Below are 15200 nucleotides of genomic sequence, written 5' to 3'. Positions count from 1 at the left end.
TGCAGGGTAGAGAGAGAAATGAGACTCTGCTGGGTTCCTGGGAGACTGTTATTATCTGCCGTGGGAGGGGACGGGGCAAAATGAGAGTGACATTAGAGATGGTTTCCTAGAGGTGTGACACAGCAGGAAGTTTAGATGGAGGTTTAGGTGAGTACAGGAAGATAAACACAGTCACGTCAGACTGATGGTGCTGATGCTGGCTCATAAGCAGTCAGAGTGTGAACGCCTATATTTCTCTGTAAGATTTTCCTAATGGTTGATAAAGGGAGGCGGAGAGAAACAAATAAATGATGGTGTTATATATTTGCACTCTTCTCTCTCCAATACCTGCCACGTTCTTGTTCAAGCCTCACAGTCTTCGAGGGTGGTGAGTTCCCTACCCTCAGGGTAACCTCATTGCCTACATGGCTCTAGAATGATCTTCCTCCTGTCCTGAATCTGAGGGAAGGGTAACAAGCTCCTCAGCCAAGGTGCAAGACCTTTTAATCTCCTTCTTTCTGGATCCTTCTTTCCACCTTCTCTTTATCCCATCCCACTTCCCCAGCACCCACCTTCCATGTACAACCATGGAAGCTTCCTCTTCAAGAAACACTCCTTTAGCCAATTTTCCCTTCCTCACCTTGGTATCTACCTACTTATATCCAAAAGCCAAGTTAAGTACCTCTTTCTCTGTAGAAGCCATACTGACTTTTTTCTTCCATTGCCTGTAAGATCATTGGCCAAGTTCCCATATGGCCTGAATCATGGTATCTATTTTACTTTATCAGTTTAGACTATATTGTATGTTTCTTGGGGTCTCACCATTCCTCTTTTGACGTCACTACCTAAAACTGCCGGAGATACACGTATCTCAAGTGTAAATATCAATTAATGATAAGAATTCCTTGAGTATTTGTTAGATAGCCAAATCTATGTTTGTCAATATAGGAAATAAAAATGTTCGGTAAGAACCTTATAAAAACACTCAGAATTCAAACAAGCAGAAAAATGTGCTTTGATTTACAGCACTTTTTTTTTTTTTCAAACAGCTTGGGAGCCAGTAATACCCATGAATCAATGTAGACATAAGTAGTCAAGACTCATGGCTACAAAAACCTAAGCCACTGTGCACCCGGTTCACAGTTTCTATCATTTCTGTGAAACATGTGAACTATTCAGCACTTAAATGTTCTATATATCACTTTCTATTTAATTAAATATTTGTTTTAAAGAAGCTTTATCCGCTGCTAAAAAATGGAAAGCTAGTTGTTGTGTGCCATAAATAAAAAGATGCCTCAAAAGTAAAAGTATCATTTAAAACTGAAGAACGCGAAGAGAGCAATATTAATATGATTAAACGACAGTTACATGCAAGAATACCAAGTCTATTGCCGCTGCTGCAGCTGCTGCTGCTGTTGAATGATGATCAGAAAGGGCTCTGTGTTCAGCCAACCGTGAAATACTAGAATAAACTGGGACTGGGAGTTGAGATTAGGGTCAAGGTTAGGGTTTCGCTTCCATCTTAATTTAAGAAAAGCTGAGTTGGAATGTAGAACCATCCCTGTTTGTTCAAGGTTACTTAGAGCTTTGTTCCCACTTGTGTCTCCTCTCACTAGAGACGCCCTTTCACCCCCAGATTAACTGATAGACGACTGACAACAAGCCCCAGGGATCAGAGGTGGAAAAATCAGGGGAATAGGAAAGAGGAGGGGTAGAAGAGGGAGAGCAGGAATCCTTTTGACACATGCAAATAGGGGACAGGGAGGAAACCCTCTGAGCAGATGCAAGGAATAAGCCAGAGAAGGAAGAAAATGTGGTCAGGTCGGCTGCCTGAGAAGCTTGTTACAGAACCCAGAAGCTGGAAAGAGAAGCCTTGACATAAGGTAAATGAGGCGTGTTAGTTATTTCTCCCCACCACTGCAGCAGAGTAACCAACAAAAGCAACTTAAAGACAGGAGGGCTTATTCTGGCTCCTAGCTGGAGGATCCAGGCCATCATGGCATCAGGCCTGATGGGGGCAAAGGAGGCAGTCAGTCATGTGGCATCCGGAATAGAAACTGCAAAGAGAGATGGAATTCAGCACCCTTTCTCCTATTTCTTCCGTCCAGGCTCCCATCCCAAATGATTATCCAGCTGGCATTCCGGGAGGTTCTTCCTACCACAATTAGTCTAATCTAGACAGTCCCTCAGACAGATCCAGAGGTTTCTGTCCAAAGGCGCTTCTAAATCCAGTCAAGGTGACAATGAAGATGTCCCCCCATAGGAGGATTTGCTAAGAGAGACCTGAGGCTATGTAGCTGAAGCAGCAATACTCTATGGCCAGTAACTCTAACCCCTCCGCCCCAGCCTTTGTTCTAAGTTAGGTTTTCTGGGACCAGATCCTAAAGAGGGATTCTCATTCAAGTTATTTACTGGGGTGAGTTCTTATTTAAGTGGGATACTGAGAAGAGGGTTGAAAGAACAAGGAGAGATCCAGAAAAACCATAACACTGGGCATTGATTGAGGACTCCCTTTACATGGAGTCCAAGAGATGCTCTGGAGCATGAACTCCCGTTGGGCAAGGAAGCTAGTCTTCTGTACCTCCACTTCAGTCACTGCCCGGAGTCTGCTCTGAGGTATGAGGAGAAGGAAGAAGTAACACTCAACCCTCAGAGAGGCAGCTGTAAGCCACCCGCAGTCCACCTGTCTAGGAGCTAAGGGTCGGCCTCCCTAGACGCTAAAGCGCATCCAGGCACAACATCACCAGCAAACAGCACCTGCACAAGTCAAGGACAGGCTGTGGGGCGGCAGCTCCACAAACCATATTTGAAAGCCTTCCGCTTGCAATCAAGGTAAAGCTTTAAATCTTAAGCAGGTAAATGAACCAAAGACTTAGGCCCTTGGCCGCCCACTTCACCCTCTGAACCCTCTCCCACAAAAGGAAGAGGGAGGTTTAAGTCATCTCTAAATTTCCTAGTACCTACACCACTTTTTATTTCTAAATCATGGCATGCTAAGATAGCTGGGGTCACATCAAATCGAAAAGGCTCCAGCTTCCTGGGGCAGATAGAAGCCTGGAAGGCTCAGCGTCCTCAGCAATACAAGGTCAATGGCTCAAAGTTTAGGTAGCTAGGTCAAAATCAGAGAAAGGGGATATGAGAAAATAACAGGTCAGGACTCTGCCTGAACTCTGATTTAAAGGGTTTTATACCTTATAAGAATTTCTTATCCCAAGGCCTGGGATGCTGAGAGGGCAAGTGAGTGGGAGTTTAGAAGGACAGGTGAAGAGTAGCCATAGCAGATAAACATGTAACATATAATGACACTGAAAAAGAAATGGAGCCAGGAGGCAACTAGCAACAGAGATGCTCCCCAACTTATAACAGGGGGCTGCACATCTCCAGTGAAAATTCCGGGTAAGCTGAAAGGGTGTTTAATGTAGTAACCTACTAAGCATTACAGGTGAGCTACACAGTGTTCTGCCCTAGTGGTCACAAGATTGACTGGCAGCTGTACTCGGCGGAGCTGATGCCCAGCCTAAGGAGACAATATAGCATGGTGAATCTCTACCCTAGAGAAAGGCCCAAATGCAAAGTGCAGAAACTAACAAATGCAGATAGCTTTAACACCATCATAAGATGGAAAATTCAAAAGTTCAGTTATCACAAACCCAGGACTCTCCATTTCTCTGACCTGTTTCTGGAGGCCCCAGGAATCCTGGACAGGAGGGAAGGGCAGCACAATGCAAGGTGGCCTGAGTCTTGAAGCTGCAAGGAACCCCTTCTGTGTCTGGGTATCTTAGATTCTCTTGACCACATGTTTCTACCTGTTGCTTCATACAGCACACACCAAAAGGATCACACTTTTTCAAGACTTCTTGAGTTTTTGCTACCATCATTTGACATAGAAGATTTGGGGAAACATGGCCAAGAATCTTGAGTTTGGGGGCTTGCCAGTTACTAGGTCAAGATTAGATGGTAGGAACCAATGTTGTCTGAGGTGACAGACCTGGGGTGACTCCTCACAAGAGGACAGCTAGAGCCTGGCGGGGTCTGTTTGAAACCAGCCTTAGGGTGGAAGGCAGAACGATGTGGGTAACCAACTCCTTCTCCATAGCATGTTTCCCTCCCGTTGCCAAAGCTGCCGGGGCGAGACTCAATACACAGTCTGTTCTTCTCCACAGGGCTAGATAACATCCACAGGATAACAGCCCAGGGTCGCTACGAGCTGCGAGTTGATATGAGAGACGGGCAGGAGGCAGCCTTCGCCTACTATGACAAGTTCGCTGTAGAGGACAGCAGAAGCCTATACAAGCTCCGCATAGGAGGCTACAATGGCACTGCAGGTACCCGGGGGCCCCTCGCTGACTCCATGGGCAGTGGATGTGTGTTCCAGTCCTGAGCTGCAGAGGAAGCAGCAGAACTCACCGAGTTCGTGAACTATCTGCTAGCCGCGAAGCAGACAGTTGGGCCATTCACACAGATTCCTCCTATCCATTCAGGAGACCAGGAATCAATTATTAGGGCTTTAGTTTTCTCCCATGGAAAAGTATAAATAGTGATAGCATCTCGAAAATTATGGTAGTGATGTCTGTCCCATTTTACAGAATAGTCAGAAATTTTGCTGTAAGTGCAATGTGTCTGTAAAGTTTACTTGGAAAGAATGTCATGGGAGAGCAAAGGGTTGCTTATCTAGATTAACCTGTGTGGGCTCCCATTTGAAGAGAGAAGAACTATTTCTCAGTAGGCGTCTCCTTACAATGGCAACTAGGAAAATGACCTTTGAACTAAGGAAACAATTCAGATGCCCCAATCTTTAAGATGCTCCCTGTCTTAGGGTTTCTATTGTTGCAATGAAACACTGTGACCAGAAAGCAAGTTGAAGAGGAAAGAGTTTCTTTGGCTTACACTTCCGGATCATAGTCCATCATTGGAGGAAGTCAGAACAGAAACTCAGCCAGGGCTAGAACCTAATGCAGAGGCCATGGAGGGGTACTGCTCACTGGCTTGTTTAGCCTGCTTTTACTATAGAACCCAGGACCACCAGCCCAGGGATGGCACCACCCACCATGGGCTGGGTCCTTCCATATTGATCACTAATTGAGAAAATGTTTTACAGCTACGTTTCATGGAGGCATTTCCTTATCTGAGACTCCTTCCTCTCTGATGACTCCATCTTAGTTGACATACAAAACCAGCCAGTAGAGTCCCCCTCCCCCAAACATCAGCAGTCACCCTAGCACCTTATGAAGGAGCAAAGGACATTGCTCAAATGTTTCACTGGCCATGCTGCCTTTGTTCTGCCAGTGTACCTGGTCAGGTTTCCAGTGTTGATTTTTATGGCACTTTTACCAAGCAGAACAACCATCTGTTTCAGCGCTATGTACTCACAGTTCCATGAGAACACCTCGCCCGAGCTAGCCCTTAGCCGTTGCCTAATGTGCTCTATTACAGCACATTTCGTGAAGCCTTTTCTACCGGGTACGCTGCTGTTTGGCACATGGGGTTACTGGACATCTCAGTTCTCTGATTTTAGAGTTAAGTGCTGGTGTTTAATTTTGGCTGCATTTCCTATGACTCTTGGAATTAAAATGAACCTCGAGGTGTTACCCCTCCAATTACTGCATCTGCTCCATTGTTTCCGTTTTCAGCCAGGTATTGTTACTCTACAGAGAAAACACGCATCCCTTTGCTATTGTTCACAGCTGAGTCACTCACAGGAGCAATCAGAGAAGCCTGAAGAGCCCCAATAAAAGGTCCAATTTGCCACACTTTGAGCATAAAACAGCCATTGAAATGGACATTAAACAAGATGTCAGACTAAATCATTTCAAAAACTAACCATTTACTATTCACTCCCTAGAATTAGAATTGTACCTACAGAGAAGCCTTTCATGCTTCTCCTCCAGGAAAAGAAACAAGCCGCCTACCTCAGTTTCGGTCTCCCCTCATCCCTCTGCTCCATCTTTTCTCTCTTCAGTCTCATTTGTTGTCTGTCTACCTTGGGTTCCAGCCCTGGAAACCTCTCTCCCAGGCCAATTTCTCGCCTGCACCCCAGAGGGCAGAATTGTTAAGACTGCATGCCCCTCCCCTGGGTCAGAGGCCAGTGCTTCCTAAAGCTTGGCTAGTCAAATGAATGGTGATTCATCCTCTTCAACTGATAAAACCCTGGGTTTATTTAGGCTACACCATTTCTGGCTCCACTGGCAACCAGTCACCCCAGGGCCTCCAGCATTTCTGATGGCCCTCAAGCTCCAAGACTATCTACTGAGATTCAATCTGAGACTTCCAAACCGTGCCATCAGTAAGGGCAGAGCAACTCTTCCTGCCTGGTTTCAAGGGACTCTTACAGAGTAACCACCTAGTTTAAAACAGAAAATGCTGGAAAGTAGCTTTCTGCGTAATAAATGGTAGTCTTAGGTTAAGGATACTCATATAAGGGTGTCTGTATTGTACGCAAAGGATCTTTAAAATCCGCCTATTAGTCTGAAACCATGACCAAAAAGCAAGAAGTTGCAGAAAGACTAGGAACAGTGGAAGACTTGATGGGCTCCTTTGGGCCAGCTGTATGGTTGCAAGGAACAAGACCGGAGGGCAGTGACACATACCTATTAGAGCATACCGAAGGTTGAGATGGACAGATTGAGCACTAAGGCTAACCTGGACTATATAAGAAGACAGAGTAAAAAAGGGAGGGCAGTGGAAGAGAAGAGGGAGGGAGGGAGAGAGGAGCAGAGAGAAGAAAGGAGACAGAAAGATTAATTCCGGAAAGTCTTGGCACTGAAGGAGAAATTGAGTCTTTACATGGAGGGAGGTCTTGTAAGTCTGTAGTGGCATAATGGGATTTGGGTTTTAGAAAGATCTCTAGGACAGCCCCAAGCAGGATACCGGAAATCTGAGAGAAGAACAGAGAGACCAACTGGTGGCTGCTGTATTAATCCTGATGGGAGATAACAGGAGCCCTCGCTAATGTCAGAGCCGTGAGAAAGGTATGAATCTGAACAGCGGCTCAAGAGAGAAAGCCAGGGCTTAGCTCACGTCCTCACGTCTTAAATATATGAGGTGCATGTATGAGGCACAAATGAGGAGGGAGGGTACAAAGACCAAGGGGACCACATCTGAAACTATTGGTCGGCAGCATCAAAGCAGAAACCAGAAAGAACTGGTGGGAGAATAAGGATGTAGTTACTCCAGCGTGCAGAAGGTGAGATGACATGAACATGAGCAGACCCAAACCCGCCAGTGAACTGATGTCAGCAATGGGGCGCTGGAGGGTAAAATTGAACCCAGAACTTTTAAGGTAATGGGTTTGAGTAGGACTTGGAATAAAAGAGGTGAAGGTGATATTTAAGAGGGGAAGAGGAAAATACATTTCCTGCCTTTTTCAAGCAGGAATAGAAAGAAAAACTGTTTCAGTCGGTGGGGTTGGCTCTGGATGAGTACAACGTCTGAATCCTTCAAAATCATATGGAGATGTGATGAGTATGAAGCATTTGCCTCAGGACTCCCTTGTAAGACTGACTGGCCAGAGTTCACAGAAGTACTGAGTGGACACCAGGGGCATACCTTGGCTGCCATAGAGTCAGAACTATGCCCCTGTTAGAGGAAAGTGATGTTAAACATATCTAAGACAATTTTCATTCAACAAACAATGTGAGTTACTCCCCAGCATCTCCAACCAAGCGAATGGCGGTCTGATTCTCACCTTGAATAATCAGTTCACCTAAGCCATTACACAACGTCACTGACAAGGGAACACTCAGTCCCCATTTGTCTCTGAGAGAAAATCTCACTGCAGTGTTAGGCAGCCTATCTGGTGGTATTAGGAATTTCCCTTTTCCTATGTAGCCAAAATTTCCCTCTTTGCAGTCTCTGTGCATCCATCCTTCCATTTCCCCACAGAGTTTATTTATATGTTCTTCTTTTTCAACAGCTCATCATGTATTTGGCAATGATGACTATGGGTACTTTCTCCCCACCTAAGCCTGCTTCCCCCTAAGACACAGCGCATGCTCCTGCCCACTGCCCCCGTCACCCTGGTTGTTGTAGACTGTAACTCTGGGTGCCCTTGTTCCTCTTCACAGGCAGAACCAAGTTCTCAGGAGTGGGGTAGTGGGTGCAGACTGATCAGGGCCAGCAAGCACAGGGGAAAGGCAGGATGAACTTACACAGTGGAGATCCAGAATGGTCCAAATCATCGTGGATCCCTGCTGTCTCCAAAGGACACAATGGGAACCTGAGTGTTACATGTCCCAGAAAAGCCTAGGGGAAATAGACAGTGGTGTTAAGATGGAGCTATATGGATAAAGTTCCCAGCACAAAGAAGTGGATTAGAGAGGGAAACAGTGACACCCCCCCCCCCCCGTGAGGTAATATGGAAGGAAGGCTCAGCCTAGCCATGTTGTGGCTCAGAAGGAGCAGAAGAGGTAAGCCAGGGTTCCATGTGGAAACAGACTCCTAAATGCTTCCAATTTTCACTTTTGCAGGAGACTCCCTCAGCTATCACCAGGGACGCCCTTTCTCCACGGAGGACAGAGACAACGATGTTGCAGTCACCAACTGTGCCATGTCATACAAGGGTGCTTGGTGGTATAAGAACTGCCACCGGACCAACCTCAACGGGAAGTATGGGGAGTCCAGGCACAGTCAGGTATGCCATGTTCTGGCTGTGCTCAGTGGTCCAGAGGACAGAACCCGTTTAAAAAGAAGTTCTAGGAGCCGGAGAAAAGACCACACAAAGAGCACTTTGTGGGAGGAGATCAATTCGTCACAGACTTAGTGGCACTTTAAAAGCGGGCCCCAAAAGGAAGAGAGCAGAAACCTAAAGTAACCAGGGCTATTTCCCAAAGAGACTGCAAGTCCACAGTCTGGGCTAGGTGACAAACAGTGGAACACACTCAGGGAAGCCCCTTCAGTTCTTGGCAAACTCAGAGGTTGCTCACCCCAGGTGGAAACCACCCAAGTCTCTGCATCACAAAGGAGCTGTTCACAACTACACTATTCAAAATGCTTCCTCCTAGTTGGGATCTTGACACTTGCCATAGTCACCCTAGTGCAAGAAACCCCTGAAGGCAAAAACATAAAACTGGCAATAAGAAATGTCTCACAACTTGCCTTGTATAAAGCCCCAGACCTGTTTAACGCTAGAAGGAGACCCAGCTCTCTTTGTCACACTGGGAACCCTGCATAAACTGCTTGTTGCCGTAGAAGAGCTAAGTCCATAGTGGATCTCTCTTGATCCAGCCATTCTCTTCTTCTCCAGCTGTGGGGGCAGGGGCATCTGACATGTTCCTCTCTCTCACGCGCAGGGGATCAACTGGTACCACTGGAAAGGCCATGAATTCTCCATCCCCTTTGTAGAAATGAAGATGCGGCCCTACAACCACCGGCTCACGGCCGGGAGAAAACGGCGAGCCTTGAAATTCTGAGCACTGGGCAGCCAGCCACCAGCCAGACGATCTTTTTTGTCATTTGTTTGTATTTTATAATATGAGACAAGGGGGGAGGGGCAACAGTAACGTGCTTCACAACATACTCAGAGCATCTGAAGGAAGCAGGGATCAGTTAGGTACCATCTGCCCATAGTTTCTGCTGCCTTGGAGCCTGACCCTCGGGCTACACGCTCCCTGCTAATCAGTCCTCCATAATCATCCCCTCCTTTCTCACAGAGGAGGAAAACTGGGGAGTTGAAAACACAATTCAAAAACAGACCATAAAATACAGATTGTTATGGTGACAGGCACACACACACACACACCTTCTTCCTCTACTATCTTCTGAGACACCTTCCTCTTCTAAATAATAGTAAACTGGTCACAGCCAACCATGGCCAGGTAACCACACCAGTGCAGGGGAGCTCCAGTAAGAAAGCTTGGCCAGTCTCCTCTTAAGAAGGAAGACACCTGCCACACCCCAACACAACAGCCCAAGTTCATTGAAATGAGCTAAAGATTTTCACATTCTGACACTTAACATGCAGGAGGAGTGGCTTCTCTTCCAGCCCCACCGCTTCTCTAGTGCTATCCCTTAGAGCCTATAGACCTAACAACCCAATCATTGTTTAAAACTCCAGTTGCCAAAGTTGTCTGCCAGTGCCCCTGGGTGTCATAAGCCACTGTCATGAAATAACTTTGGTGGTGAGACTTGGAGAAGGGTTTTGTTTTTAACTTACATCAGGCATTGAGAAGGGACAGGAGTAGAAATCAGGGCACCTACCAGGGAGTCTGTAAGTCCCACTGGAAACTGACCTTACTTAGAGATTCTTTTTTTGCATTTCTGATCAAAGTTACCATGCATTCCTTCCCCTGATGTCCTAGTTGAAGGTCTCTAGTTCTGTCTTCAGCCAGGCTACCCTCAGTGCAAGTGGCTTAGCAATAATCAGGGGAAGAAGTTGTATGAGCATCAGCCATTCTGCTGACTAATATATCGCCCTAGGAGGAGAGAGAATGGTTGTTCTGGTCTTTTGTTTTGGTCTTGTGGTAGGTAGAGCCGACCCCTCCAAAAGGTGAGATCATGAGAAACATTTTCCACACCCCTTTATTATTCTGCTTTGGGAATAAAAATGAAAAGTGCCAGAGGAAATTGCATTTCGAACTCCAAAGGTGAGAGGAGCGAACCCTCCGCCCCCACATGATTTGATTTTTAAGCCCCGGGGAACTGGAGGCTATAGAAGCCATGACCTCTCCGTTTCTTCTCAAATCAAAACCCAGCCAGTCTTCCCTGCAGCATCTGCCCAAACTGCACCAAGGTTCTCAGCTGGTCTCTCCTTGTCCTCACTCCTCCCCGAGGCCCCACTGTGTCCGCTACAGGGCCCATGGCTGCCATCTGGGGCATCTTGTACCTTTGCCAACCAAGTTACAGATCTAACAGACACTATCTAACCAAGCTTAGGGCCAGAAGCAACAGGCCTCTTGGAGGACAATCACACACCCAGCATCGTGAAGTTGGAGTCAGCTTGCCATTTTCTCCATCTTTGTGATGGAGACTCACTGCCACACTCATGGCCAAACAATACAAGTAGAGTTTTTATTTCTTAATCCAACATGTACTTCAAACAGCTAAGAGAAAGAAGAATAAAGAAGAACCTATAAGTTATATGAGATTTAACTATATAGCTCAACCATGCAGCATTGGAGGTAAACACACTCAGTTAGGGACTTGAGGGCTGTGATATAGGGCCACCTCTAAGACCTTGATGGGTTTATTCACATCTTTGGGCCTCAGGTTCCTCACCTATTGAATCGGAGCTTAGGCCAAAAGGATTTCTAACACTCTTTCAGTTTTCAGTCCATAATGTGAATCTGTGATAGGAAACACAGGATCAAAGTTGGCCTTGGTTCACCATCACAATTAAGGAAAAGTAAGAATTCCCACAGAGGAGATGGAGGAAGGGAAGGGAAAAAGGGGAGGGAAGGAGACCGTTTCAGAACTCTCTCTCTCAGAGAGAGAGAGAGAGAGACAGAGACAGAGACAGAGAGAACAATGCCAAGAGAAGCTGAAGTCATTATGTATTGTGTCTGTGCACGAGAGCCAAGGGCCTGGGTGTGTCCGTACAGCCCACCTCATCAAGGAAGCCGAAATGGAACAAGATTGCAAGTCATCAGTTCCAGGGAAAAATCAAGAAACATCAATGGAAATCTAAACCTGCCTTTCATGGGAACTATTTTATCCTGTGGAACCTTTTTTATAAATAGTATCAGCAGCAGCATCTGGAATCATTTAAAGCAACTGTAAAGTAAGGAAGGGACTTCAAAGATCAGCTCATCTGACCTTCTGTAAAAGGGTTTCTAGATTCCTTTTTTTAAGGAGAGAGAGACCCACACCAAACTATGTTTTGAAGAGACTGTGCAGTCCACTGTCTTCCCAAGATCCGTGGCCAGCTTGAGGCAAAACATGTGAACTTGACTGACTTAATCCTCTGCACCTCTTCACTGGGCTTCTTAAAGATTCCTATTTTATCTGCTCCTTCCCACACCTGGTTTTGTTCCTGACGAGGCAGGCAACAATACTCAGCACCCATCCTAAGCACCCAACTTACCCATAAAGGACTAGGATTGACTTGAAGTAGACCCTGTTAAGATGATGAGTGTAATTGCAGACACTTTAGAATACACACTTACAGGAAAACCCAAACAATAACAACCAGTCACTAGTGACCACCAAGGATTCACGGCCAAGAATCGAGAGCCAGGCGGCTCTGCTCTTCCTCTTTGCATGCCCTGTTGCTGATTGTTTTCAGCATATTGAATTCGCATTTTCCAAGGGCTGCCTCTGGAAGAGATTGACTGTGAAGACTCTTCATCTGGGATGACAAACCTGAAGAAGGTACTAGCCTTCAGAACATACTTTTGGGTAAAGGGGACTTGATGAGGGGACAACATCGTCATGTTCACAGCACCCAGACACCTACTTAACTGCTTTTGAAAAGCAGGGAATGATGGAGCGTGGTTCCTCTGGTTCCAGGTGAGCTCGGGCCAAAGAAGAGCCCAGAACTCATTAAACAGGAGATTGGTTTGTAAAAGAATAGCAACATGGCAGCAGGGAAAAGTGAAGCAAATGTCTATGGATGTTTAGATTTCTCCTCTCCCAGCTACCAACACCCTATCTCTAAAGAGGTGAGGTTCACCCCTAATATCTTGGTGCTTTCCACTGGGGAGCCAGTCAGCTCCTCATAGACAGAACACTCATTTCAAAGGTAAATGTGAAGTACCCAGGTTGCCTTGCCAGCGAGCTGGATGCCTAAACAAACTACCCTAAACATATTTTTACCTTCAGAAGTCCAGCGTCAGGGCAGAGCTATAGATTACGGGGCAAGAGGTCATTAAAGAATCTTTTTAAAGCATGGGTTGAGAAAGGTTTGGTGAGTTCCCCTTCATCCTTTTCTCTGGAGAAAGAAAAATGGGACCCGTGAGAACACCAGATGCACCAAACTGAGAGAGCAGTCAGTGACCACATTTGAAAATGCTCCCAAGGCTTACTTAGCGTTTGCTTTTTCCTCTACCCAGGATTTCCAGAAGCGGAGGCACTTCCCCAGGATAGTGTGGAGGAGTGGAGATCTTTTCCCCCCTCTATTTACATCTTTCCGGCTACTCTGAAATGTCCATAACAAGACTCTAAAAGATTCAAATAACCTAATTTCAATCTTAGAGGAAATGGGATAATGCTTAGCTTACCTCTAACTTGCCCAGGCTTCAAGAAGGGGCTTGGGAGCCCCAGAGATGGGGTGTACCTTTAAGGTCTGGGGTTCAGTCTCTCGTCCATCCTCCCTGGGTGGCCAGCTTTCATTCTGATAGTAAAGGAGTCAAGGCTCCCCCTCTGGGGAGAAGGGGGCAGAGTTAGTTGGCTCCTGGCCCATGGTTTGGGCTTCTCTTTATTGTCCCGCTGAGTCCTCAGAACAAATTTCTAAAGTTCTTTGACTAACTGCTTCCCTTAGCCTTTGTTTCTTCCACAGCCCAACTCTCCCATATGTGGTAGCATCTCTCCTGATAATATTGCAGTATTTTGGCCCTGCCAGGCAAAATGGGGACTCACAGAACAAATGAAAACTGCTCCAATTAAGCGGGAAAACCAACTCCATTAGTAAGAAATGCCATGAGAATCAGGGAAAGGTCCTGTTTTCAGGGATGAGTTGATGCAGACCTGGGTCCCTTTGGAAAGAGTGGCTTTGGTTCAGCCTAACTAAATCCACGCTGGAGTTAGATAAAGCCAGTTTTGTATTCTTCAAGCTCTGAAAAAGTAGCTAGGAAGAAGGGAGGGGGGTGTAAGTTAAATAAAAGAAGCCAATGGAGACTCATGAAACAAAAGCATATCTTAGAGATGGTCCCACAACAGAAACACAGAAACTGGGTGAGTGGCCATGGTCAAGATGACAGCACTGGCTTCTCTAGTTCTGGCCTCTAGACAAGGTTCCCATGGATTCAGTCCTTTGCATGCATCAGGAAGTCACTGGAAGCCGTACTGCACAGAAGCAAGAAGCAGTAGGGTTTTCTTTGTTGCTACACCAATCTTGCCTCAACCTCGCTTTTCCTTCCCAAGCCGGCACAGCCTGGTTTGTCATCGGAAGCATTTCTGATTTATTTTTCAAGGTCACTCTGCTCCTGAAACATGACTTCATTGCACCTGCAGTGCTTGGTTGTCCAAATGTCCTTGGCAAACCTCACAGTCTTTGGACAGTGTTACTTTTTTTTTTCCAAACAGGAAATTCTCCCTCCTTCCACAGCTTAAGAAGGCTACTGCAGAATATCTGTTTAACACAGCCCTTGTTCCTAAGAGGGCCTCTGTTAACTTAACAGAACAGCACCCTATTATCCGAGCTGTGAGGCTGGGCTGATGCTCAGTTTCAAATTTAGAAATATTTAACTCTTTCAAAGCCCCTTCATGGATCCTTTCCTGAGCATGGTCAATGGCTACTTGCTCTGGTGGAAAAAGTACAAGAAACCTTGAGATGCAGGCACACCATACTGAGGGAGCCTGGGAGGGGGTAGCATTGGGGGACAGATACATGGATGGAAGCTGTTTTCTTCTAGTCAGTGGCTTCACGGCCCCCAGAGAAACCTATTGCCTTTAAACAATTCATCATTGTGAACTAACATGCTCAACCCTGTCTCCTAGGCAAATGTTTAAAAAAAAAAAAACACTCCTTTGAAGCCAAAGGAAATTCTTGAGATCACCTAACATGACCTTCTCACTTCATGCTCAAGTAAAGCAAGGCCAAAACAGACAAGCAGCTTTCCTAGTTTGCACAGTCAATGAGGCATAGAGCTAGGGGCAGGCCTGGTACAATATTTTTTATTTAGATTTTGTTTTTCCTTTAGTAGAGACTGAGAAAAATAGTACTTATTGCACACCTATTGATCAGATTCTGTGCAAGGGGCTTCACATCAATTACTTTATTGAATCCTAACCAAAATCCAGAATCAGTTTTATAAATGAGGGAAATGGAAGCACAGGATTCTTAAGTAACATGCCTGAAGTCACACAGTTTCTGAGGAGAGCCATCATCTCTGATAAAAATGTACTTGACTTTTTCTGTGTGTAAAGCAGCTGGCACAGTGAGCCACGCAGCTGCCATCTTGGATCTCAGTAACATTCTCATGGAGGCCTTTCTAATTCCATCCTTCTCTCCATTTCCTCTTAACAAATGGAAATTCTTACTCCACCCCCAACCCCACCTCCTGCTAAGTACTCCAGGGGGATCTTCAACCCCAGCAGTCAGTAGTAGTAAGAAATAGCCTTGCAGCAAT

The 15200-nt window shown here is 45.9% G+C and overlaps 1 protein-coding gene across 2 annotated transcripts in view; it reads left to right on the top strand.

Moving 5' to 3' along the window:
* The window catches only part of Tnr (tenascin R), a 402065-nt gene extending 387488 nt beyond the window's left edge, over window positions 1-14577 (top strand). For both annotated transcript variants that reach the window (XM_041662346.1, XM_041662345.1), the window contains 3 exons: window positions 4143-4304; window positions 8445-8608; window positions 9267-14577. In XM_041662346.1, coding sequence (XP_041518280.1) covers window positions 4143-4304; window positions 8445-8608; window positions 9267-9386 — 446 coding nt within the window. In that variant the 3' untranslated portion in view covers window positions 9387-14577. The remainder of the gene's footprint in view (window positions 1-4142; window positions 4305-8444; window positions 8609-9266) is intronic.
* The last annotated feature ends 623 nt before the right edge of the window (window positions 14578-15200 follow it).

Source organism: Microtus oregoni, unplaced genomic scaffold (assembly GCF_018167655.1).
Source record: "Microtus oregoni isolate MIOR12 unplaced genomic scaffold, Mior012 000013F_ref0000133, whole genome shotgun sequence".
NCBI classification, from domain to species: Eukaryota; Metazoa; Chordata; class Mammalia; order Rodentia; family Cricetidae; genus Microtus; species Microtus oregoni.
This window is presented reverse-complemented; position numbering and strand designations above follow the sequence as displayed.